Here is a 27484-nt window from a genome sequence, read left to right as displayed (position 1 = left end):
CTGGGGGAGGGTGGGCTCAGTAAACATCTAGTCTGCAGCCGTCCTTCTATTGCCAGTTTGTCCCTCAGTCCTCACACACCTGTGGAACCATCAGCGTCTGCTCTTCTGGACTCCAACAAGATGTTGTTATCGACACTGCTGGAGGAGGGGAAGGTGGAGGTCCAGGAGGCAGTCTTCATGAAGGTCTTAAGGACGATCTCCTGCTGAGTGGTGGGTTGTTCCACGAATTACATGTGGCGTGCTGGGGAAATTGGAGATAATTCTCAATTAAAGCAGTGAATATGGTAAGATACCGTGAGAAAACTGTCCTGGCCCTGCAGCAATAATTACTCCACAATACCCAATGTGACTTGCACACGGCCACAAAAATGTTAATTTGAATATTTATTTGGATATCCAAAGTTTGGATATTTATTACCTTTATTTATTGTCTTACTTTCTATCCTTTATATCTAAGATTCTCTGTGAATTTATATTCATTATCTTTCCTTTCTTGTGGTTGTGTTTATGTCTTGTCACGTTTTGACTGTAGAACAGGCCAGTTGTGCCAGACAGTGACAACGACAATCTGAAAGTTTTTGGAAGTGTAGAGAAGCAGATGTTAGGTTTACATCTCACAGCTGTGCAGACAGAGACATTAGACAGTTCGAACACACATTTTCGTGCAGACTGAAATTTTACTTTCATGCAACACTCTCATTCTGGGTTTAAAATCGTACTAATTAGCTGTTTGTGACATTTTCAATACCAGGATTGCACTAATGTTGTGAAACACATTATTTAGCTATCTTCGACACTACATGCACAAAGGAAAATGTTATAAATTATTGAAGAGCCTTGTTCTACTATCGCTAACTAATTCAGTTTCTTTTCTGCTGTTTATGTTGCATTCAGCCACCTTTTCATTTGAAGCCTAGATTTTACACATTTTGTACTTATTGGCACTGTTCTGTTTTTCATCTCCTGCTTACTTATAAACCATAGTTAAAATTGCTGCAAAACTAATTCTGAAACTGTACATCAGCCTGATATGCTACACTGTTTCCTTCGTTTTGCAGAAGGAGCAAATGCACCTGGAGAGACATAAAAGTGATATAGGTGAGATAGTTTACATCATCAAATCTGACCTGTTGATGGTTGGTTGCTGGTAAAAGATTATCCTATTTTTTGTTATAAATCTTCAGTCAGATTCCATAACTACTTCTGCCCTTGGATATCAAAGTGACCACATCCTTGAATTTTGATGCTATTGGATCTTTTCAAACATTTTTATGGGATTGCATTTATATTAGTCTACCTTCAAAATACTGTGTCACTGCTTGTGACAGAGTAATATGTTAGAAATGTAAAGGATGATGACTATGAGAATTAGTAAATGTTAGATGAAGCAGACTTTGTATTGACCAAGTGACTAGGTTGGTGTCTGATCCCATCTCACATTCTTGGACTATCTCTCCTTCCCTGTTTTCTCTGTCATGACCTATTCTCACCCTGTTTTGTGATTTTCCCAGTCAGTGTCTTTTAATAACATACCCTGGAACTGACCTCATAACCTCTCCACCATGTGAAACTGAAGAGCTAATCATCAGCACACTAGGGCAGAAGTGCTGATTTTGTGAACTATTATATCCTTCATAATTAACAATACTTACAACAATGATTAATCCTATAATAGTTTTTCCATGTTACTCATTTTGATTAAAAATGTTAGCTTTTTTTTACTATCTTGAGTATTTTACAATATTAATACTGTTTTTGTTTTGATATTATATGATCCTATTTCAACTAGAAAATCCTAAAGTACTTGAAATGGTTGAATACAGCAGCATTAATAAATATGATTGTGCTATTTGGAACACATTTCACAATTGATTTGAAAATATTGACAAACAAATACATTCCTTCCTTGCACATTTAAAAATCTTTTTACTAAACATGATCCAGTTAGTTTCACAGATATATGTTGGAGTGATTGTAAGGAGGTCAGCCAGATGGGTTCCCTGATTGGGTTGTTAATCTGGTACAATCAAGGAGCTCTGGCTGTCAGATATAAACAGGCATGTCAGAGGCGCTGTTCAATCTGAGAGCTGGCTCTGAGGAAGCTGAGTCAATGTCAAGGACTTTCCATGGACTTGTGATGGAATACTGCCCTCTGTGGAGTTATTTCACATATCAACAGGTCAACTGTGGATTCTGCAAATCTGAAATAAAATCAGAACCTTCTGGGGAAAAAAAAACTCAGCAGGTCTGGCAGAATCTATGACCTATGAACAGAAAGCAGAGTTAACGTTTCGGGCCCAGTAACCCTTCTTCATGACTTAATTCCATATGCTTCCAGGGCGATTGATTTGGTTGCAATTGAAGCCAGCTAGGCAGTAGTAACCACAACTGTTTTCTTGGGATTTTTATATTCATTCCTAGGAGTGGGCGTCACTAGCTGGATCAGCATTTATTGCTTGTCCCTATTTGCCCTTGTACATATGGTGGTGAGATGCCTTTTGATTTTGATGCATTCATGGGATGCAAATGGGATTTACTGCTTTTTGACAGTTACTGGAGCAAACTTATACAGAGAGCTACTCAATATTCTATGGCTATCGTGACACCTTCACTTTATGGAAATATTTCGTGTCATCAAGAGACATCCTTGATAATTGACTTGTTGAAAAGAAAGAATGATGTTTTTAGCATTACATCAATTTAAGGCATAGTGAAATAATGTTCATTCAGTTACATACTGCTGGAAGTTGCAGGGTAAGGCTATAAGACTGTAAAACCTAGGAGCAGGATAGACCATTCAGCTCACCAATGACACCATGGCTGGCCTGATAATCCTCAATTCCAGTTCCCTGCATTTTAATGTAATTTCTTTACTGATTATAAATTTATCAATATCAGCCTTGAATATACTTTATGACACCCCTCTGCAGTAAAGAATTCCACAGATTCATTACCCTCCAAGGTTAGGTCAGTGGTTACCTGTGTTTTCTCTCCTCCCATCCCGACCTGTGCTGAATAATACGTCATGTCGGCAGTTTTCAAATCCTCTGGAACTTTTCTAGAATCTAAAGCTTCTTACAAGATTACCGCTGACCCGTTCACTATATCTGCAGTGACTTCCTTTAAAATCCTAGGATACAATCCATCAGGTCCAGGGGACATATTGGCCTTTAGCATCATTTGTTTCCGAGACTTTCTCACTTGAGTGATAGTTACTGTGTTTGTTACCCAACCCCTATCCCCTCCTTGTGCTCCTTGATTATTTAGGGTTATTTTTTGAAAAATTGTTAGTGTCCTCTACTGAAAAGACTGACGCATTTATTTAATTCCTCTGCTATTTCTTAGTTGCTCATTATTATTTCCCTTGGCTCATTCTCAACAGGGGCCCATGTTCATTGGGGCCTCTCTCTTATTGTTATATGTTTAAAGAAGCTCTTCCTGTCCAGTTTTAGGTCACTTGCTAGTTTGCCCTCATGGTTTGTTTCTTCTCTCTTTATTGTGATTTTCGTTGTCTTAGCATTTAAAACTTGATCAATTCTCTGATTTGCCACTGATCTTTGCCACATTGTATGTCATATATTAAATTCTCAAATTGATATTAACCCTAATGTCCCTGCTTAACTATAGTCTATCACTTTCCTTTTTCATCACTTTAGATATATCTAGGCTGTGAGTCATGACCAATTTTCTTAAATAGCTGCCATTGTTCCTCAAACATCTTTTCTGCTAAACATATTTTCCAGTTCCCTCCGGCCAAACTAGCCCTTATTCCTTACCAATTCTTCAACTAGTAAGTAGTATTTAAGGATACTCTAGAGATGGGAGAAGTCAGTGAGTGGGGTGGTGGGCCAGCGGGTGATCTCAGAGATCAAAGATATATTTTCCTGACTGTAGAACATGGCCATTTGAAGAAACATTATCATGGAAAGGCAAAAGATATCCTTGGATACATCTATTGGCAAAGCAGCCTACTGAGACTGAAATACAGTACAATTTCCCTGATGTCAATTTCAGACAGCATTTGGGATAGATGTTAGTAGGAGATAACATGTTGGAAGCTTATTTTACTTCTTGTCCAACTGGAAAAAAATACAAAGGAGAGTACTCACCATCACTGTTTCACACTAAAGTGTTTGTTCAACTAAACGCTTTGATCATATTTTGCCAATAATGTGCAGCAGAACATTGAACCATCATTGTCATCTTCACTCTTACAACAATCATAGACACTGATCTATTCCTGTCCTGCTAAACTCTCATCCTAAGTGAACTCTCAGACACAAGCGAAATATAATGAACCAATCTTCCTCCGGAATACGATGGGAGGCCTGTCTGCTCTATGTATCACGCACTGGTACTTTCCTTTTTCAAAGGCTATATCATTTACTATCTATTACCTTTGCTTTAAAAACCTTTGACTCAGTGATTCCACAGTGGGAGGAAGACGTGTGATAGATGACTACTGGCTATCAGTAAGTGATTGTCATTGATTTTTGTGATTGATATTCCAGAACTTTTGTTGTGTCAGGCGACGGCCTCCAAATGCAGCATTGGCGACTTGATACTGAAAGTTGTCTGATACACCTAGTCTGTTATGTGATATACAGAAAGTAATTTAAGTGAAATAATACTATCACAACTCCTAAGCTGGGAAGACCTCCAACTTCCTTTCTCTGCACTCACTTAACAGCATCTTTCCTCACATTTACAGGGCTGCTTTTATAGCAAATAATTATTACAAGGAGACCCTTCTAACCATATTTGCTCTTACCTGTTATGTGTGATTTATTTTTCTGCAAACAGATGTAAAACATATACACAATGAAATTTGAAACAACAAATCCTAATGCCCAGTTTATATGACATTTAATATGAGGTCATGAAGCATGCAGATTTGCTAATATGCCCTGCAGTAACTTGGGCATGGACATTCACATTTCAGTGTTCAGAAATTGCTTGAATGCTCTGTATGCTATCTCAGTTAGGTTGCAGAAGTGAGATGGAGCCTTTTTTACACATACTGTTTAGATCCACTTGAAATTAGGTTGTGTAGGAACTCTCATCATATCTGTTTTAATGAATGCAACAAATACTATTTGCATTTGCTTCCATGACTCTATATGAAGAAGTCCATTCCATCTGAGTCTGCTACAATTATCTAGTCTAAATGTACTCAACAGGTGCACATATAACTAAAGATATGTTGTAGCTGTTTCCCAGCAAACTGCAAAGTTTTGTAATCAGGTAAATGAAGTTCAGGAACCGTTTGACTGTCTCGGCAACTGTCTTGTTACAATGCTACTAGGAAAATAAATTTTTGAAATTCATGGATGGAAAATCTAGGTTGCTATATTGGCTCAGGTAGTTAATGTGGCCCTTAGAATTGCCACTACTGATTCCTGCATTTTCTTTCTGATCCACTGGTAGCTTTGAGCCATATGTTATTTGTTAGAGCGAATGGCTACTTTGCATTCATATCAATACCATTGTTTCTGAGGCTAGGAAGCATGTAAGTGTAATCAGGAGATGATGTTTTAATATAGCATCTCCACAACATGGAAACAGGCCATTTGGCCCAACAAATCCACACCAACCCTCCGAAGAATAGCCCACCCAGACCCACTCTCCTACCCTATATGTGTAACCCTGCATTTCCCATAGCTAACGCACCTAACCTACACATCCCTGGATAATTTAATATGGCCAATCCATCTAACTTGCACAGATTTGGATTGTTTTCATCTGCCCTTTAAACCTGTAATGATGTTTTCAATTAATATAATTAATGTCTGTACTGTTGAACAAACCTTATTCATGGTACTCCAGACACTTCTCTGGTGATTTGAGTTTGGACAACAGTCTATAGTCCATAATGTTCATCCAAATACCAATCCTTAAAATATTAATTAATTTATGAAAATGTAGGAAATTTGCTCTGGAAATTGCTATGATCTAATCCAGCAAAACCATAAAGATAATTTGGTAAGGGTTAAGTAGTTGCAAGGGTTATTCACAACAGTGATTTGAACCCAGGATTAATTCCAAATAATAGTCTTATATGGAAGGGTCGATCCTGAATTTGTGTGAGAGGTTTAACTGGCTAGTAAAAAATCAGCAATTCTCCTTGACTAATTTTTATTTCCATTGACTTCGCACTATAGACTGTATATGGTAAAAACACTTCTGGGTCTAACAGGAAAGGTCAGCTAGGGTTTTCACCCCAGTCTGCTGTGCTGCATTGTCGATATAAAATGAGGCACAATTGACTTAATGTCTCATGGTCGATTAAGCTGTCAAAACTCAATGTCAAAGCTTACACTTGAGTATTCGTCACATGGGTGACACAGCAGAGAGCATCCAACAACTGTGCACCTTTACCCCCCCCCCCCCCAGGAGAGCTCAACACTTTAAGAAGAAGAGAAAATTGGTAAGGCAAAAAAATGAACATCTTGTAAAGCAAGTTATAATACAAAGAGGTCATACCCTGTGACACAATGATGAATAACCTTCAATTGAAATCAAGTCATCATCCCATATTTACTGACAAGATTAAGATCTACATGCACAGATGTTATCAAAGGGGACGTCATGGGGGAAGTAGAGTATATATACATACTAACACTGTAAACAGGGAAAAGAATTGCAGGCTGTGCATCTGAATTATTTATGATCCATAACCTCATCCTGCAGAGGGGCCTCCTGACATTGATCCCAGTAGTATGATACAGGAATCAGTTAATGTTATTGTTTTGATGTACATCTATATTTTAAATTTGAGGTCTGTTTCCATCAGGAGCAAGAAGAAGTCTCCAAGAATAGATCTGTTTTAGCCTTCAAAGGAATATCATTTGATTTCCTCCAAAAATAGAGTTAGTTAATTCAAGCTGAATTTTGCCAGCTTGATTCTAGGTAGGTTCATGTAATTTTCATTTGCTTTACTTATTTGCTGCACAGCTACCAGCAACCTTCAGATATTCTCATGTGTGTCACACATTGCTGAGAGGCTCTTCACCATGATGGATCTAAAGAGCCTTCCCCTAAATTTCAGACATATGTGCTTTCCAGCAGGAGGTACTAGTTAGCAAGCAGAAGTAGTAAGACTTGCCAGTTTTGTTTCCCAGCACCCAGTGGTGCTGTGGTAGCTATGTTGCCAACTGGTATTGATGGCTGAGGCCAGCCAAAGATATAACCAGAGACTGAATCTGAAATTGCTAGCCCGTAGAAATGATAAAATATTCACTTCTACATCATACAGAATTCAAAAAGGCTCAGAATATTCTGTAGCCTAACAGCATCTGTGGTGAGAACAGATGAAATATATTTTGAATGCATATTTCTCTTCCAAAACTGAAACAACAATAATTAGGTGCTTTTGATATGAGTTAAAAATGGGAAGAAAGAAAAAAGATCTTTTTGCACGTTTGCACCTTCTCGAAAGTTTCTTGGAAACTCATGCTTTTAATATCATATTTAACTCTAAGCACTTTCAAACACTAACCTTTGCTGCCACTGACTTGTTTGGGACTGAAAGCCATTTTACTTTGTAAAATAGTAATTCAGGTTGGTGAGTAGAGAAGATAAATGAAGTCATTAAGCTATTCAAAAGTTCATTGAAACTACAATAAGGTTTCTGTGGGTTATCTACATAGTCTTGTCTTCACTGCAGACAGGAAATAAATGTGTTTAAGTATAAGTGAATTGATTTGTTAGACATTTTAATAAATGAGTCCAGTTATCGTTTTCTAGTCTTTGTGTTATAATGAACCTGAAATGGTTTCATAGATTACATTTTATCACACTTTCAGAGTAACAAGTTATGGAACAGTATGAAAAACAGAACTAACTTGAGCACTTGCCCCATTTTTCTTCCTCTTGAATTAAATAGTAGAATGAGAAAAATAACTAACATTGTTCCATCAAAAGCCGTTTCATTCCATCGCCACAATTTGATTGCTCAAGCTGGACATGTAAGCATACATTTTGACAATTTTAAAATTAGATTCGGTAGTCCAGTGTGTTTGTTGATCTGGTGAATAATAATATGGAGGAACTGAGTCTTTGTACCAACTTTATATATTACAAATTTAGGTTGGTTTCAACTCATGCCAATTGATTAAAAAAAGGACAGTGAATAATTTTTAGTAATATCCATGGGTATTATGTATTGCAACTTTGTTCCCCAGTGGAAAAATACTTTTAAAGCAAATCTTTGTTGGTTTAGAACAGGAGCAGCCATTCTACTATTTTTGGTTGATGTTATTAGAAGGCTCACAGCCTGTTGAAAAGGTAGAAAACAGCCTGGTATATAGATAGCATAGTCAAAATTCCTCCTTTAATATTTGTAGGGATTTTGTTTTAAACTGAGGGGTATGAAATTGGACCTTGTGGAAGCTTACTTTGCTGACAGAAAGTGAGAGCACAGATGTTCAGTGTAGAATGTCAACCTTCCTTCCCCAAAGTTGAAGACATGTTCTGTGCTGAATCACTTGTAATGTTATAGGGGCATAATAAAGTTGGATACAAAAGATCCAATATCATTATTTGAAGAAGAGGAGGTGTGCTCTCTGAACAGAAACAAAGTTGCCTCAGCAGAACTCACAGTTAAGCTGCAAAATTCAACACTTTCACTTTATCAGATCTGGGGACTTCACTGGAGTGAATACACACAAAGGTTGACAGCAGGTATCTGTGGTTAATTTATCATTTCTAGTTTTGGATAATCTTAGTACTCTAACAACATTCATTGAGCTGGTGCGGTACACAATTGCCATGATGGTGTCTACATTGGCAAGGCCAAGCAAGGACTTATAGTGGCGAGGGCACTGGAGGCAAGATGGCATTGAAGAATGGTGACTTTTGATCCAGTGTGGCTGGACTCATGCCTGACCTCCAAGCCAATGGTAGAACACTTATCAAGAAGGACTGTAAAGCTGAACACTATTTCTTTATTCCTTTATCCCTCTGTCTTTATATTTTATGTTTTGGATTATTTTTATGTGTTTTAAGATGGCACCGGAGATTGGTGATAATGTACAACACTTTTCACTGTATTTTGTAACAAAATAAATGTGACAATAAATAAATCAAATCACATTCAGATAGGGAGATGAAAAACATGCAGTATAGATGTTACTTCAACTCTGAAAAAAATACTCAGTTGCATTGACATCATGTGAAGCGATTCAATGTATTATTTCTTTATAATGGATTAGGTTGTATGTCCCTTATTAGTGTTCAGTGATATAACTTTAACCCATTGTAATTCTGCAGAGGTATAGTGGTTTGAAAATAAAATACCAAGCAACACAAAATGTTCATGTCTGAAAACCTTCTCTTTACATCATCCACTGTGCCTTGTGGTTTGATATATTTAGAGTGTAATTTCAAGGCCTCAAATAAAGACCTAAATTATTGAAAGACCAGTACACAAGTTAAACTAGTTCTTGTCATCACTTGAAGACATTATCTCTCTGCAAGGATACAAATTCACAGGCACTAGTCACTCCTAGATTGTCTCACAATGGATTATTATTAATCTTGAGCATTGGCAGTGAGTATTATCAAGATAGTTGACTGAGCAAGGCAGGAATAATCAAGTCAAGGCTTCACCTGAGGTGCACATTTTTCAACAGGAATCACTGGATAGCAATGAGGGAAATGAAACTCATCTTGTATTCTCTTTCAAATGTGGAGCACTGGGTCCACTTGCAGTTCTCATCACAACCTGCACTTGAATTGATATAATACCGTAAGGGTAGAAAAGTAGCCTAAGGCATTTTTTAGAGCAGTAAGGAGAAAATGTATGCTGAGCAAAGAAGGAGTTTGGAAAGGGTGAGCACAAATATGGTTAAGTAGATGAGTTTTAAAGGCTCTCTGGTAGATGTCAACAAGCTCAATACAAATTAATAGATCTTCTCTGATAGTTCCCTGGGATGGAATGCACAGCTACACTGGGCAATCTTTTTAAACAATTAGAAAAGATTTTATGGCATTGTTTTATAGCCTTGGCTAACAGATATAAAGCAGTGAACTCCACAGTTCTTGAGCATTATTTGGTGGTCCACCAGCAAGAATGCCAGTGAGAACTCTGCCATGACCATTTCTGGTAGCCCTGGTAGGGTTAAATCCCAATAGACACAAATCTTCCTGCCATGGGATAAACATGATTTAGGAGATGAGAATCCTTCCTCTAGGAGCTTCCAATGTGAGGGTTGGCAACTCTTCCATCTCCAGCAGTGTGAAAGGGGGCATTGGTCACTGCTAGTGCTGCAATATATCCTGGAATAGGAGTAAAGCTGAAGGCTTGGAGAAGTGGTTAGTAAGGCTTCAAGATGGGAGTGGAGTCTGGCCATGTGGATGAAGGCAGGGGCAATTTACGATGCGAGTGGTCTGGTCTCCATGGTGTACAGGGTGTGTAATCAGATCCACCCCCTCACTGAGCCTGTAACTAGGCTGCCATGATCTGCCTGGGTGTCTCACCACATGACATAGGCTTCATTGCCTCTTCCTGAATACCAGCACCAGTGGGATGAGGCTCTCAGTTGGCCATTTAGAATTTTAGTTGGCTGAGAGATGGGAAAGTCACCCAATATTCCCCTCCTTTGACTGAATCTGGGCTAGACAGAAAGGTAACCAACTCTCCAATCCCAGACTTCTGCCTGATTAAATGACAACCCCTCCACCAGGGGCATTCAATTCCACACTGGTGATTTATTAAAAGAGCCATTAGTTAGGAATTAATTTCAAAATGAAGAGAGAACTTGTATTTATAAAGTTGTATGACATAAATTTGAATGAACAGATTATCAGTTGTGAGTTCTTGATCTTCAGAAATCTTTTCTGCTCAGCCTTTTAAAGTGGTATATTAGCTTTAGTCATTTTGGATTGTCTTTCATCTCTGGGTATGCTTTTGACTTCTGTAGAGTGATTGAAATTGATAGAAAATATACACAGTACTTCTGGTAGTCGTTTGAATGTCTTGTGGTTGCTAGGCAGTTTGATTATATCTTATTTTCACATTCCCCTTGGCTTTTGCCTGTTGTGGTATTATGAAGATATTGTTGTAGAAATGGAGGTAGTTTAATACTCCAGTGTCTATCCTTGTTGCAATAGGGGGAAGTGTTGCAGTGACCATAAAAAGGTAAAGTAGTTTGAAGCTGTCCATAAAGTGTTCTGGTAAGTATTTAAAATGTATTTGTTTCCAACCAACTATCCTCACTGAACAGAACAGGACTTCAATCATGGAATCCTACAGGTCAGAAAGAGGCTATTTGGTCATTGGGTCAACACTGACCCTCCCAACAGCATCCCACCCAGACTCAGTGCCTAACCCTATCCCTGTAATGTTACATTTCCCATGGCTAATCCACCTAATCCCCGCACACTACAGGGCAAATAAGCATAGCCAACCCACCTAACCTGCATATCTTTGGACTGTGGGAGGAAACCAGAGCACCCGGAGGAAATACATGCAGACATGGGGAGAAAGTGCTAATTCTACACAGACAGTTGCCCGAGGCTGGGATTGAATGTGGCTCCCTGGCGCTGTGAGACAGCAGTGCTAACTAGTGGTTAGATCTAACCAATCAGATCACATGGTCACAGCTCAGAGGCTGCTCCTGATGTGCTGAATTTAAATTCTTCCTAGTTGTATTTTACCACTTATCCAAATGTTATTTCAGAAATCTTGTGCTGGTTTAATATATTAATTTTAGGATTTGAACACACAATTTGTTGACCTCCTTGACCTCCTCTATGACCAAAAGATTTTGTCCCTCATTCTGAGACTGTGCTCTCTGATCACCCAGTCAGAGGAGACGTTAGACTAGACTTTCCGAGGAGTAGTAATCTCATTCAGATTACCATTCTGGTCCTTTTTTAATATGAGAAAAGAGCTTCACATTTCAGAGAGGAGATTCTACTCAGGCCTCCCTCAGAAATGTGAAGTCATAGTTTCATTCTGTCAGTACTTTGGTAGCATCGAACTGTCAGAGGAAGGCAAACCATGACTCTTTATCACAGCAGTTAGCTGCTGTCTCCTGACATAAGGTTCCTGTCTGCCACTTTGACAGCTGCTGTCAGTCCATAAATACATAAGGTAAGTTTAATGTTGAGATGCTGAGAGGTTAGGGTGCCAGGGGTAGTGGGGAGGGTACCAGGAGTATCATGCCAATTGAATAGGGCTGGAGTGCCTGGTAAGTAGGGTACCACCTGGTACAGGAACCAACTGGGGAAATGGGTAGGGTGCCAGATAAATAAGGGGTAGATTGCCAGGTAACTTGAATGCCAATTTGCGGATCATTTCAGAGAACACCTCTGGGACACCCGCACCAACCAACCCCACTGCTCTGTGACTGAACACTTCAACTCCTCCTCCCACTCTGCTAAAGACATGCAGGTCTTGGCCGTCCTCCATCACCAAACCCTAACCACCTGACACCTGGAGGAAGAACGCCTCACCTTCTGCCTTGGGACCCTGCAACCACACAGGATTAATGTGGAGTTCACCATTTTCCTCAGTTCCAACCCCCTACATTATCCCTTACCCATGCCTCAAACTTAGCACCACCCTCTTGACTTGTCCATCGTCCTTCCCATGTATCCGCTCCATCCTCCTCTCTGACCTATCACCTTCACCCTCACCTTCATCTATCACATTTTCAGCTACCTTCCCTTCGGCCCCGCCCCCTCCCATTTATCTTCCAGCCCCAGCCTATAATCCTCATTCCTGATGAGGCTTATTCAGGCTTATACCTGAAATGTCAATTCTCCTACTCCTTGGATGCTGTCTGACAGGTTGCGCTTTTCCAGCACCACATTCTCGACTCTGATCTCTAGCATCTGCAGTCCTCACTTTCTCCCTGCAGAGGGTCGGGAAGGCTCATATTCAGGAGGGGATGAGGAGCAGGGGTTGGGTTGTGTGCTTTGGGTCGGGTGAGGATTTGGTGAGGATTTGGTAAGTGACGATTGTTATTGGGATGGATGTGAGCTAAGTAAGGGGTCTGTTTAATAGTTACTCAGAAATTAGACTATGCTTTTAATAATATAACATTTCTTGAGTAACTATTGTATTTAATTTCACTGGAACTGTCTGAAATAAATGGAGACTTTTGGACAATTCCAGGTGTTCCAATGGACAGGACCAATAGAAAATTCAGTTTGGAGTAATTTCTTCAAATTGTACTGTGGGGATTCCATGTGGTCTCCATGTACAACAGACACCTACACTGCTGTAAGGATTGTGTGGCCAGCTGAACATTCAGGTCATTCTTTCTGCATTACTATTTCTAACCTTTTAAGAATTATAAGTTTCAATGAGTATCATTCTTTTTTCTAAACTCGAGGGAATACAGACCCAGTCTCTTCAATTTCTCCTTAAAGGGCCACCCTTCCATCCCATGAATTAGTCCAGTGAATCTCCACTGAAATCTCTTCATGAAAATTGTATCTTTCATCAGGTAAAGTGACTATATTCCATACAGTACTCGAGGTGTGGTCTCACCAAGGTTCTATACAATTGAGAGAAGACATCTTTACTTCTGTACTCAAATCCTCTTTTAATGAAGGCCAACATACTATTTGTGTTCCTTTTTGCTAGCTGCATATTAATGAACTGAAACCTGTAACCCATTCTAAAAGATGAAAGACTTAACAGCAATCTAGGTTTGTTCATTATATCATTTCAGTTGCATGCCACAGTGGTCTTTTGCTATAAATTCTGTGTCTTATGATCCTGCTCCACAAATACCTGATGAAGGAGCAGCGCTCCGAAAGCTAGTGCTTCCAAATAAACCTGAAGGACTATAACCTGGTGTTGTGCGATTTTAAACTTTATTCATCAGACAGTTTGGGGGTGGTGGGTGGTGGAGGGGGTTGTGTTATCTTCATATTGAAGAGATCAGGTTTCTGGTGATTTGAACAAGGCTTTGGGTCAGGAAAACAAAATCTCTCAGTCAAACCCAATGGTGAAAGTCTATTTTGGGGATTACACATCACCTCACCGGGAATGGAAAAGGGAAGCAGAAAGAGAAAAATTGGTTTGGAATGGTTCCTCAGGAATTAAGTGCCCACTTAATTGCCTGCATAAAGCATAATTGTGGAGGGGCCTTTCAGTCGTTTCAAAATGTTACAGTGAAAGTCTTTTTAATTTCTCTGGAATTAAAAATTACCAACAAAAATTAATATTTAGTTAATGTTGATTTCAATTATTGTTATAGAAAAAAACTTAGAAATGATGTGATTGTCATGACATTGCTGGAAATTAGAATATCTTTTTAAATGTTATTTATCTCTATGTGGATCATAACATTGAACAACCCTCCAAAATTAAAAGTCTAGAATATGTAGTCTCAGCAAACCTTTGAAGGAACACCAGGTTAGTTTCACAAACGTGAACATCAGGCTTTCATGAAGGTGATGCATAATTACTTCTGGCTATTGTTAATTAGTGGTAGAATTGATTTGTTTGGTAATTTTTAATTTGTTCTCAAGCTAGTATTAATATTTATATTGGTGATGAAGTAAGGACAGGACTTGCAAGGTTGGATTGAACAAGTGTCATTGAATACATATAGTAGGACAAGGACATGACCTTTGCACTTTTAGTATTTTCAGATGAGAAGATAGGTTCAGGTTAGGCACGGTTTGATGATTGATCTCTTAGAAATCTGGAGCACTTTCCACTTCACATTCCTCCATTTCTGGTTCTAGTTGGATGTCTTGCTGTCCAGATGAGAATGGGGCCTGATCTCTGGCATTTATGCAGCATATAATCTTCAGGCTGGTTATCCACTCAGGAGGATACTGTAAAGCTCCTCCAAAACAGTCCAAGTAGCAAAACTGCTGCTTCTGCGCACAATGATTATTTGTTCAGTTGTATTTTTGGAGGCAACATAGTTTTGATTACAGGCCATCTTAATCTTTGTGAGTCATGAGCTCTATCCTGTGAGGATCATCATTGTATTCCTGTAGCCAGTCTATAACCTGACTGCCTTGCTGAAATAGAGATGTCACTGAGGACTTCATTGTGAAGAATGAAAACCTCATAGCTTAAAATTCATAATTCATAATAGGTTAGTGGCAGTGGTTACAATCCCAGCTGCATGTTGAGAAAGTGGCATCTGTTTGTGTTAATGTTGATAAAAATTTGTTAATAAAGATGCCAGCCAGATGATAGGACACACACATGCAATTTGAGTGTGGTCTACAGCAAGCTTTTCCATGGGAAGCCTGCTGAAATAACTGCACAGAGGCTGGTATTCCATCGCCAAGTCACTCTTTATATATGTGTACACTGGTTGTGGCCAGCCAGCTTGGAGTTAGTCTCTGAACTGAGCAGATTGTGAATCCTCTGTTTATATTACACACATACATATTCGCACTCTTTCGCAAGCACTCACACCCACATGCACACATTCACTCTCTCTCCTGCACACACACACACACACATTAAGTTTATGGGGTGAATTTGGACTTGCAGAATTACATTTTATTTTGCTCAAAAACTGCATAAATCCATGTAAGATTCTGTAAGTCCCACTTTAGAAATAGAACAAGTCTGACTCAACATTGGAACACAGACAGACTTTAACCTCACACCTTTAATGCATTGTCTGAGCTGAGGTGGCACCTCAGAAAAGCTGAAGCTATTTTGGGAATGTAACTTAAATGGGATATAAAAGCAGCACATCCCACTCTAAAAGATGAAAGACTTAATCTAAATTTGTTTAATATATCATTACAGCTCCATGACACTGTAAGCCTTTTGCAATAAATTCTGTCTTACAGTCCTGTTCCACAAACACGTGCTGAAGAGGCAGTGCCTCAAAAGCTAGTGTTTCCAAATGAACCTGTTGGACTATAACCTGGCGTTGTGTGATTTTTATCTCTGTTTATATTGTTCAGTCAGGCTTTCCCGATTGGTGTAGGTTAACAACCCCAATCAAGGATTTCGTAGTCAATGAGGTCCACCTTACTCTAATCACTGCACTTGCCAAGTGGGAAGCACCTTGTGTTCTCATGTCCTACTTCACTTTGATCATGGTGAATGGGTTGTAAATACTCCTTGCTGGTGTTGGAAACCTCATTAACATCCCCAAATCATCAATGCAGTGCAAACTGTGCGATAATACTTATGACACTCAGCGTTACCTGAATGGAGCATTTAAATGGTAAACTAGAGGATCCTGATTAATTTGGATCACAAATGATATGTTTGTTTGCAAACCACTTTGAATCAGTAAATGCTTCTAATATATAGAAATATAAAATGGATAAAACAGTGGCTGGATTTGTTGGCAAATACAAATAGCAATAAGATTTTTTAAGAATTAGCCTGTGAAGTGACAATTTTACAAATGATTTATTTTACACATACCAGTGCCCGAAATCTTTGCATAACTGAATGTGTTTCAAATGTGAAAAAAACAAACCTTTAATAATGAAATTGTTGTTTTGTTTTTATTGTTTTCTGCTATTCGTTTCAAATGTTGTTTTAATTCCATTATGGCAAAATAACTTGCACTTATATTGCACCTGCAATCTACGTAAGCTTAAGGCACGTACTGGGGAGAAGGTAAGAGGATGAGATAGGTAAAAAGTTGAGAAGATAATGAAATGCATGTTAGAAGAAAAGTGTTGAGACACATTGTTTTTGCTAAGCTTGTGTTGTGACAGCAGCAGGTGATATAACTTGGAGAAAGTCTCCTTTGTGAAAGAAAGACAGCACTTTCATTGCTATACAGTGAGTGTTCCCTGAATCCTTACTGTGGGTATAGTCTCCTCTTTATCACTTGTTCTAGCATTTTGCAGAGTCCCTTGCTGCTCCTGTATACCTTTAAAGCTGCAGTTAACCTTGACAGATCATCTAAGGTTATTGATGAACTGTTAACAGCAACAGTGGAATCCTTTTGCCTGGTGATACCATGGGTGAGCTTGGTACATACTGGATGAGGGTATGCAGTTTCCCAATAATGTAAAAGTGTTTTTCTAAAAAATGCAGGGTCTTAATTTGAAAAGGTGTTTCAGAGTTTTCCATTGTTCTTTCATGTGTGCTGGATGCCCATTAAGAACACTAAACCAATATGGCAGTAGCACATATATATTGAGTGCATTCTTCATGCATCAGCGTATCTGAGATTTATGCACAACGTTTGCTGCTTTGACTCTATCTAATTGGTTACTGATTCAAAAAAAATCTAAACAATTTATTAAATGTTTGACTTCAGTGAATCCATGCTCATTTTAAGTAGCTCATGCTTCCCTAACTGCTTATTTTATTTTTAAGTATAGATATTAAGAGTTTGCTCATATTTTCATTGTTCAATTGAAAACTTGTTGCTCTGCCTTTATAAGAAAACAATTCGGAAAAGTAAACTGGGGAGATTTTTCTTTTGCCAGGGATGCAACAGCGCTCAGAACAACAGAATAATTTCAGATCAAAAAAGTCACATTGAGTTATAAAAATCATAAATTTGATAATCGCTGAGCATCAGATTCCCAGATCTACTTAATGTGGGAAAGACTGTATTGAGCTCTTTAACAAAATTTACCTCGAATATTTATGACATATTTAAAATAAAATTTATACTGATGTACTAGCTCAACACGACTTTCAATGTTGAAACATTTAGCAGAGTTGCAAGTGTATATTGACTTACATGTTTCCTTACATGTTATGTGCTGGAAATTTAACATTTCACTGTTAAGAAGTAGAAAAATGGCCAGATGTCTTGGATGTGAAGCCATTTCCTTGGCAAAAATCCTATCTTTCCAAAATGCAACATTTTGTTATCAGTCACAAGAGCTGAAATCAAGCCAATCTTGCTTGTTAGAACTTGATGCATAAATGTTAAGATTTCGATCCCTTGGAGACTGACCTACAATAACACTCTCCCATTTAACAGAGTTCTGAGAGACTTCACGATTGGACCTATAAAAATTTAAATGTCAAACTAGTGGATCCTGATTAATTTGGAGCACAAATGACATGTTTGTTTACTAACCACTGTCAAATCAGTAAATGCGTCTAGTGTATTGAAAGATAAAGCAGATAACACACTGGTTGAATTAGTTGGCAAATCTAAGTACCAATAAGAAATTTTTAAGAACTATTTTTAAGAACTAGAATTTTGAAGTGGCAATCTGCAAATAATTTCTTTTACACATACCAGAACTCTTTGCACAACTGCACGTGTTTCAAATATGAAAAAAACAAATCTTTAATTATGAAATTATTGTTTTTTTATTGTTTTCTGCCATTCATTTCAAATGTTGTTTTAATTCCATTATGTCAAAAATAACTTGCACCTATATTGTACTTGTAATTTACATAAGCTTAAGACACATATTGGGAGAAAAGGCAAGAGGATGAGATAGCTAAAGAAGTTGAGGAGATCATCAAATGCATGGTTGAAGATAAGTGTTGAGAAGCAAGTTTTGAATGTTGATAGAAGTAGAGCAAGGTGTGACATTCAGTAAAAGTTATCTAAAGAGAAGGGATAAACAATTGAAAATCCTGCTACTGATGATTGAGTTAATGGGTAATGGGTATGTATAGCAATCATAATTAGAGGATTATAGAGTGAGAGCTCTGGAGTTAATGACAGAGCTAGAATGGGCAACACTACAAAGGGATTTGAAATCAAAAATGATGATGTCAACTTACTGGAGCTGAGTAACAATGCCAGTCTCAACTTCCACAACGTTGCCAAAGTTCCACTTTTTGCGGTCTAATTTATTTATAATTCCATTTCCCAAATCATATTCCATAACACCTGGTGTGGGATAGTATGCAAATTATATGATATCTTGAGGAAGTTTCTGGTTTATATAGGATGATGTTTAGGAGGCTTTCAAGAAAACCTTTGTGAAATTTCAGAATACATTGAGATGAATAACTTTTCAATTTCAGAGATAGTAAGAGTGAAGAAGAAGCAAAAGTCGTCAATGTCAGCAAGGTGGCTTGGATTAGCTGACCTTGAATTTAATATATCTTTTCTACATCCAGAATAGAGGCCTATTACATGAAGGAATCTGCCATTTGAGAGAATAACAGTCAAGCGTTATGGATGAAACATGGCAATTCAATGCAACAACTGAATAATTTATAGAGGAATGAAACCTGATTTCCCACTGACAGATTTGTGGGGCTAAAGGATTATTTTATTTAGAGTAAAAGGCAACAAATCAATTACAATAACATGAAGAAACTTAATTTTCACTTATTGAAGATCTCATTTGCTATTTTTTATTGATCAACTCTGCAACATCAAATAGTTCTTACTTAATTTCCATTTCTGTTATTCTTTGCTTGAGCCAGCAATATAAGAAGCATTCCCTGAGTGAAAAGTACTTCAGAAATAATGCATGAACACTTGTTGTATTAGAGAAAAAGACAAGAAATGATGATTGTGTTCATTGCTGAGGTTGTGGTGGAATGATCACCTTTGCAGATTGTAAAGGTCATAAACCAAAGTCAAAAGTTTGACTGAAACAACAAAAGTGTGGTAAATGTGGAATCTGGGAGGAATCAACAAAAGGAAATGGTTAATATTTTGTAGTAAATAGATATATGTTTTCAGAGACTATGGAAAGAATTGGCAGAGTCTGCTTACAAACCGATCATTTCTGGTCACAGGTTCATATCTGACCAGAGTCCCAGTTCAATTTGTACGCACAAAGGGTTTGTGAAATACTTCTGCCACCTGCTAGGTGTCAATATCCATTTTTCATTTACTCTTATGGAGATTTACAGTCTCAGGAAGGAGACAGTTCTGAGGCAGAAGGATAAATGGCCTCCCTGGCTTGTGAATCTGAACAGTGATTCACTTTACTGAACTACAGTGCAATGGTTCTCTTTCTAATCTTACTGAATCAAAGAGTGCAGAAATTGGTTTCCTTGGTAGTTTTGAACTCTGAGTGTTGGTTATCATTATTATGCTACCATGATATTAAGAATCTAGGTCCAAACAACTTCGAGGAGCCATATTGGCTTGAATAAAGGAAGTCAAAGCTGCAAGTCTTAAGCATTTTTTTCTCAAGAGCTAATTCTTAAGTATGCATTTTCTTTTGTAGATAAGTATGTATTACAACAGATATAATTAAAATACTACAGAATTATTTTTAAGGGGTTTGCTGAGATTGCCACAGTGCTTTTGATTTAATTCATTTCTGAATGCCCTGGAAGTTTTATCAACACTGGACTGGCCAGGTGGTGAGCTGGAGGCACAGCAGGGGATAGATTTGTTGGCTTGAGATCTAAAGCTTTGCTTCTGTTGGAAATTCATTAAAAACTTCTGAAGTAGGTCTGTGTAATGCCATTGAAAAGAAAACCAGTGTTTTTTTTAACTACTGCTGCTGGGAAATGGTGTAAAGTTTTGCTAGCCAGATGTTCTGAGGTTGTTGGTTTAGGCTCCCTTGCTGCTGGCTGCAGGAAAAAGAAGCAACTATAATCCTGGATCCTTATTTATCATGTGTGTAACAGTTATGCAGCTTAAACTGTCTTGTTTAATTGTGTATGGAGCAAAGCCTGCTGAAATTGGCATAATTATGCATATTATTGAGACAGTTTCCAGCATGGCATGTTGCCTAGACTGTAGTGAAGTGAAAACTGTCTTTCTACGTATTAACCAACTAGTTTTGTTTTATCAAACTGTGTCAAGTAGCCCACACAAGTTCAGCACAATATAAATGTCAGAACCCACTGCGAGAAACTCAGAGTAGGTACTCTGCCACTGATTCAAATTATACCTTTTGTGTGCTTTCTTTGCTGGTTAGGCACTGTCTCCATTGGGAGCTTAGTTACTATAGTGAAGAGCTACTCATTTTTCTTTGCTTAAGAAGTTAGCAATTAGTCCATTGTAAGATCTGTCCAAATGCTTCCTCTCACTTTCATTCTCTTTCCTTTTACAGATTAGCCCTTCAAGTCCATTGCAACATATGTAGCGATCAGAGCAATTCCACCTATGCCAAATATCTCTGTACAAATGCTACATCTGTGCAGTAATGGTGCCTGGGACAGATCCGAAACAATGACGGTACGCTGGCAGATCTTCCACTGCCTGAGGATTGGCACACCAGGGAGTTCAGCTTAAACACTGCACATCTGTTGTAAAACAAGCAGAATGTATTGTAAAGTATTTCCCAGCACTGAATGTTATAGATTTGAAAACATCTGTATTTGATGTTCTAGAATATGCAGAGATGATAACTATTTTCCCCCTATGTTTTGCTCTCCTTATATTGAAGCAAACTTCATTAACCTTCAATAAACTATCAATAGGTAATTTGAAGCCTTGAAGATGCTACTCAAGGAGACGGGATTTACATGCTCCTACCATATACGGAAACATTTTCACTAAGGAGTGAAGATATTTTGTAAAAACTGTTCAAAAGCCTCTCATACTTTCCTTTAATTTTGTAGTATGTGATTAAAGGCCAATTTTATGAGAAGAAACCAGTTCAACCTGAAGTAAGAATGGAAAATGTAGAAACTGTTATAGCTGGTCTGTCGACGTTAATTCACTCATGGGATTGTTGTTGACAAGGCCAGAATTATTGCCCATCTTTTATTCCCTTGAGAAGGTGGTGGTCAGCTGCCTTCTTGAACTATTGCCGTCCATGTGGTGTAGGTACGCAAACTGTGTGGAGTAGGAATGGAATTCTTGAACTTTAACCCAGCAACTGTGAAGGAATGGCAATATACTCCCAAGTTAGGATTAAATATGACTTGGAAAGGAACTTTTTGAAGTGGATATTCTCATGTGACTCCTGCCCTTGTCCCTTTAGTGGTGGAAATCAGTGGTTTGGAAAGTGTCATGCCAAGATGCCTTCATAAGTTATGGCATTGTGTCTTGTGGTGAAAGGAGTGAATATTTAAGGTTGTGGATAGGTGTGGATCAAGCAAACTACTTTGTCTTGGAGGACGTCAACCTTCTTGAGTTTTGTGGCAGTTTCACAATATTTATTTGGGCGATGCAGTTAATCCTCAAGGTATGGATGGTGTTGGATTCAGCAATGAAAATGCCTTTGAACATCAAGGGGAAACATTTAGTTCTCCCTATTTGGAAATGATCATTATGTGGCACTTATATGTTGCAAATGTTTGTGCCATTTATAAACCCAAATCTAAATATTCTCTAGGAGCTGCTGTGTGCAAACTTAGACTGTTTCATTATCAAGGGAGTTGTGTTGGGAATAAATACTGTACAGTTATCAGTAAACATCTCAGCTTCTGATCTTATGATGAAAAGAAGCATTCATCACTGATGAAACAATTGACTAGTCTTAGGACTCTACCTTGAAAACTTCTATCACAATGTTCTGGTTGAGTAATTGACCTTCAATAACTGCAATCATCATCCCTTGTACTAAGTATGCCTTCAGTCATGGAGAGATTTCTCCTTGAACTTCCTGATTTGAATTGAGCTAGGATCCTTTATGTCACACTCTTCCAAACATTCCTTTACTGTCAATGGAAGTCATTCATATTTCATCTCCAGAATCAGCTCCCATGTCCATATTTGGAGAAAGATTGAAATGAAATCTGGTGACAAATTGTCCTTGTGGAACCAAAACTGAGCATTGATGGTCAGGCAATTAGTAAGTAGCTGTCATTTGATAACACTGTTGATGACACCTTCCAACACTTTGCTGATAATTGTGAACAGATCTGTGGAATAATAATTGACCAGATTGGATTTTTCCTGCTGTTTGTGGACAGGACATACTTGGACAACTATCCATTTTTTTCAGACAGTTGCCAATGTTTTTTCTGCAGTGGAGCAGCTTGGATGGAGAGAGTGTGACAGCTTTTGGTACTCATAGAGTTTGCACTTCATATTCTTGTGCCATGAATTCAATTAGCTGAAGACTGGCATTTCTGGGGAGCAATGGAGGTCAAAGTGGATCATCTACCTAAGACTGCTCCCAGCTGAAAATAGTTGCAAATGCTTCATCCTTGTCTTTTGCACTGTATTCTTCCATCACTGAGGATGGAGAGGTTCATTACAGAGCCTTTTCCTCCCTTCAGCTGTGTAATTATCCATCACCGTTCTTAATTGGATATAACAGGGCTGCAGAACTTTGATCATGTCCATTGGTTGGGGATCAGTTATCTCTGCTGTATCTTCAGCAGGTTTGTAGCATATTTGGGCTATGCCAGTTACTGCTCCTGACATATCATCTTACACATCTCATTGTATCAGTATTGGTACCCTGATTAGTATCTGCCACCCTCCTTCAGTGAATGAACCAATATTCCTTCACATTGACCACAATTTGCAAGAATCTATGTGTGCAATAAAGGTTTTTTTTAACCCATGATTGACCTTTTGTCATCAAATACTGTGGGGTTAAGTGTCAATGCTATGGACTCCCATGGGAATTCCCACCCGAGTTCCCACCAACTCTGCCGGGGGCCTGTCCTGCAGGAGGGTCAGGTTGTACTCAGGAGTGGCGATGGAGGAATCTGAAATCAGCTATAGAATGAAATTATTCTGGGTGTGGAACTACATCAAGGTGGAAGGCAGCTTTTCCAATTTTGACACAAGTCCCAAAGTGTTAGTTAGAATCTGTTAGTCAATTAGGTTATTATTCTGATAAATGGCCCAACCTATAACATTGACTTGACTTTCTCCTACTGATGATGAATAATCTTCTGTACAGTTGCAGCAGTTTATTTGCTTAATTTGTCTGTAATGTGCTGTCATTTCTGATGAGAAAAGTCAATTGTCAATCTTATTGTATTCCAATTTGCTAGAATTTGGAGAAAGTGCAGATAGCTTTGAAAAGGGTTAGTGCCTTAGTCTTTAAAATTCCATAGAACTATGGGCACTTGCAACTGTTGCAAACCATGGCACACAATAGAATATTGGCTCTGTATACTAATTCAGTTGTTTGCAGTTTCCTATTGTCAAATGAAAGCTAGAAGGCATTTTGCAATGCTGTCACTATAACTCAGTATAAATGTTGTTTTCCTAATCGCAGTGATTGACATGCTGTAAAGTCTGTTGGAAATGGCTGTTAACATTATCAGATATTTTGGAATCATATTAGATGTCTTCAGCTTACACGATTCTAAAATATTTCATACACTGTTTTAGATTTCATATATAAGCCAAATAGAGTGTCTCGAAAGCCAAAAGTAAAGTCTAATACTTGAACAAAACTTCTGAAAATAAATATTTGAGAACTGAGAAATTCAAATGACAAATTTCAGGCACAATCATTGAAATATTGAGTCGATTAATAATCCTCCTTGATTAGACATGATTAGAGGAAGAAAAATCTCTACTCATGACAATGAGCTTGACATCTGGAATCATTTGAAAGACAATTCTCCAATTTTTCACAAGCCCCAAACAATATTGAGATTCCCTGGATATACCCAAGAATATCAATGAACTAGAACAATGGCAACAACTTATACTTAAGTAGTGCTTTTAGAAAATTCTTAAGGTCTTGGTGAATTTAAATTTTCAAATCAGATTTTGTTCACCCTAAATTTAAGTCGAAATAAGAAAAGGAAACTAGCAGCAGACATTGCTGTGACATCAATTGAATATTGCTTGCACCTATACTTTCTAGATTAAGATGCAGGGTAATATGTTTACCAATGCTTTCCTTTCACAAATTTATGTTTTAATTCAGGGATACCAGGAATTTCAATTACTTGAAATGGGAATTAACCAAATGAATAACGAGTTGGGCAAGGTGTTGAAGAGTAACTGTGGAAGTAAGGGAGTGATTAGTGAGATCACAAAGGGAGAAGAAAAAAACTGATGAGGAAAATGAAAATAATTACAATGTGCATTACAATGTTATTTCCAAATACTGTAAACACAATTGAAGTTATTTAAGAATGAGTGTACTTGGCTGCAATATGCCCTGAAACCTCCTATGGAGGTGACAACACAATTTTAATTTCTGCTTTAAGATTGTAAACTACTTTGCAGGATACATAGCTTTCATGTTGTTATATGCTTAATGATTTTTTGGCTTAACTTTTTCATTTTTTATAAATATATATATTCAACAAAATGTGAAAATAGTTGATAGAAATTAAAATTTTACACACTTCAGCAAATATGTATTTGTTTATGCATTACTGTTTAGATCTATTTCACACAACTCAGAACATGTATCATTCACTTGTTCTATCTGAATGTTTACATAGAAAATAATTTTTAATGCAGCAACTTGTATGCACAAAGGAATGATTTATTTAAAATCAATTTAATTTCATGTATAGATGGAATTGTATAAGGTAGCTGCAAATGTTAATGGTTGATGTATCTTTTTGGGAGATTGTATATGTGATCGAAGTGGCAAGAATGTTATCATGTTCATTTTTGACCTTGCAGTCCTTCTCATTAAAGATAGTAAAGTTATCTAAAGCAGTCACCTGCTTTTGAATATGCTAAATAAAATTAGAATTTTATTACTCAGCTTGATATTTTATACAATTTGGAAAGTATTGTAATTAATTCTAATAATTAAATCACAAATCAAATATCAAAACTTTATTTCCTACTGATAATAGCTTATTGAAAAGTGGCAAAAGTTAACACATTGAACCTTATTATTAAAACATACAGTCACCTAGATGATCACAGTTCCAATATACAGTATACAGTCATGAAGAGAAGAACTTACCATTGATCCCAAAGAAAGTTGACAACAGTAATCTTGTGATCTCTATGGCATCAAAATCCCCTTTTCTCACATTAGTTTGAATCTGCTGTGAAGTCCAGGGTACATCTATGCCTTTAGCAACAATGACATCATCAAAAGGATCAGCAGTCAATCATATTTATGTATTTTTGCAAATGGAAAGATAGAGTAAAATACACAGATTATCCTTGAACTTCAATGACAGTTTACAGACAAGAGAATAAATGGGACATACATAATGAATTACAGTAGAAACTAGAATGTCATAAACATATTTGAAAATATAATTTAAAGGTGTGATCTTTTTTGTGATTATAGCAGAGACTTGGGATTCCTTGAACGTAAGATTGGGTTTCCAGAACCAGGAAGCGATTTCAATCATAATTATGAATTTTGTATGGAATCAAAAATTCAATCACACCTCGTTCAGCAAAGTATAACTTTTTCAGAAGGACTTATAGTGTTAAAGGGCAAGTTCCAGTCAGTTCAATGAAATATGCTTGATTACCATCTGTAGGTATTTCAACATTGAAGAAACTTAGAATCACCAACAGAAATATTTATTGTTTGCTGTTCATGTGTTGATTCGAAATGCTGCTGCTAATTTCAGAGGAGTGATGACAATGAATGATTGAAGTTTTACTGTAATTAACATGATAATGGGCCAATGTAATTTTGTTATCCAACTGTACTTTATGCACTGACAGCAATAAATCATAAAAGTGCAGAGAAATTGTCATAGTCATTTAAAGAGATCAAGACCGTACTGAAGAAATGTGCACAAAGTGACATTGAGCTAAGGTGACAGGGATGGTAGGAGATTACTGAGGCCAGTAAACTAGCCAGTTTATAATAATATTTGATATGTTTTTTATTTCTTCATGGGATATGGGTGTCATTGGCTAGGCCAACATTTAATGCCCATACCAAATTGCCCTTGAGAGGTGATGAGCTGCCTTCTTAAGTCTCGGCACTTCATGTGGAGTAGGTTCACCTGCAGTGCTTTTAGGCCTGGAATTCCAACAGTTTCACCAAGCAACGATTAAGAAACAGTGATGTAATTCCATGTCAGGATTATGTGTGGCTGAGAAAGGACTTGTAGGTGGCGGCGGTGTTCTCTTATCCTTGATCTTGCAGGTGGTAGTGATCATAGTTTTGGAAGTTGCTATCACATGAGCCTTAGTAACAATGCATCTAGTTGATGGTACACACTAATGCCACTGTGTCTCTGGAGGAAGGAGTGAATGCTGAAGCTGTTAGGATGCCAATCAAGTAGCATGCTTTGTCCCTAATGGTGTCAAGCTTCTTGAATTTTCTTTGAGTTGCAGCCAAACAGGCAACTGGAGAGTACTTCATCTCATTCTTGACTTGTCCCATGCAGATGAAGGGCAGGCTTTGCAAAATCAGGAGATAAGAACCTCGTGCAAAATTCCCAGCTTCAGTCCTGCTCGTGTAGCCTCAGCATTTATATAACTGCTCCAGTACAGTTTCTGGTCAATGGTACCATTCAGAATGTTGACAGTGGGAGATGCAGTGAATGGGGCGATGGTTGAATTTTTCAGTTTTGGCAATGGTGCAATGTCTGGCACACGTATGGTACAAATATTCCTTCCCATTTAACAAGTCAAGTCTGAATGTCATCAGAGTTTTGCTGCATATGGGCAAAGACTGCTCCAGTTTCTAAGGAGTTGTGAGTGACATCCTCACTTCTCATCTTATGATGGAGAGGAACTTATTCATAAAGCAACTGAAGATGATTGGGGCTACGATATTCCTCTGAGGATTTTCTGTGGTGATATCTTGTACCTCTAAC

The 27484-nt window shown here is 37.8% G+C and overlaps 1 protein-coding gene across 4 annotated transcripts in view; it reads left to right on the top strand.

The window, feature by feature from the left end:
- Nucleotides 1-26507, top strand: part of tafa4b (TAFA chemokine like family member 4b) — a 351844-nt gene extending 325337 nt beyond the window's left edge. For all 4 annotated transcript variants that reach the window (XM_072582514.1, XM_072582513.1, XM_072582511.1 and 1 more), the window contains exon 6: nucleotides 20911-26507. In XM_072582514.1, the coding sequence (XP_072438615.1) occupies nucleotides 20911-20943 (33 nt within the window). In that variant the 3' untranslated portion in view covers nucleotides 20944-26507. The remainder of the gene's footprint in view (nucleotides 1-20910) is intronic.
- Nucleotides 26508-27484: the final 977 nt, after the last annotated feature.

The sequence above is a fragment of the Chiloscyllium punctatum genome, chromosome 12 (assembly GCF_047496795.1).
Source record: "Chiloscyllium punctatum isolate Juve2018m chromosome 12, sChiPun1.3, whole genome shotgun sequence".
Classification (NCBI taxonomy): domain Eukaryota; kingdom Metazoa; phylum Chordata; class Chondrichthyes; order Orectolobiformes; family Hemiscylliidae; genus Chiloscyllium; species Chiloscyllium punctatum.
The sequence above is the reverse complement of the archived record's forward strand: the minus strand, read 5'-3'. Positions and strand labels throughout refer to the sequence as shown.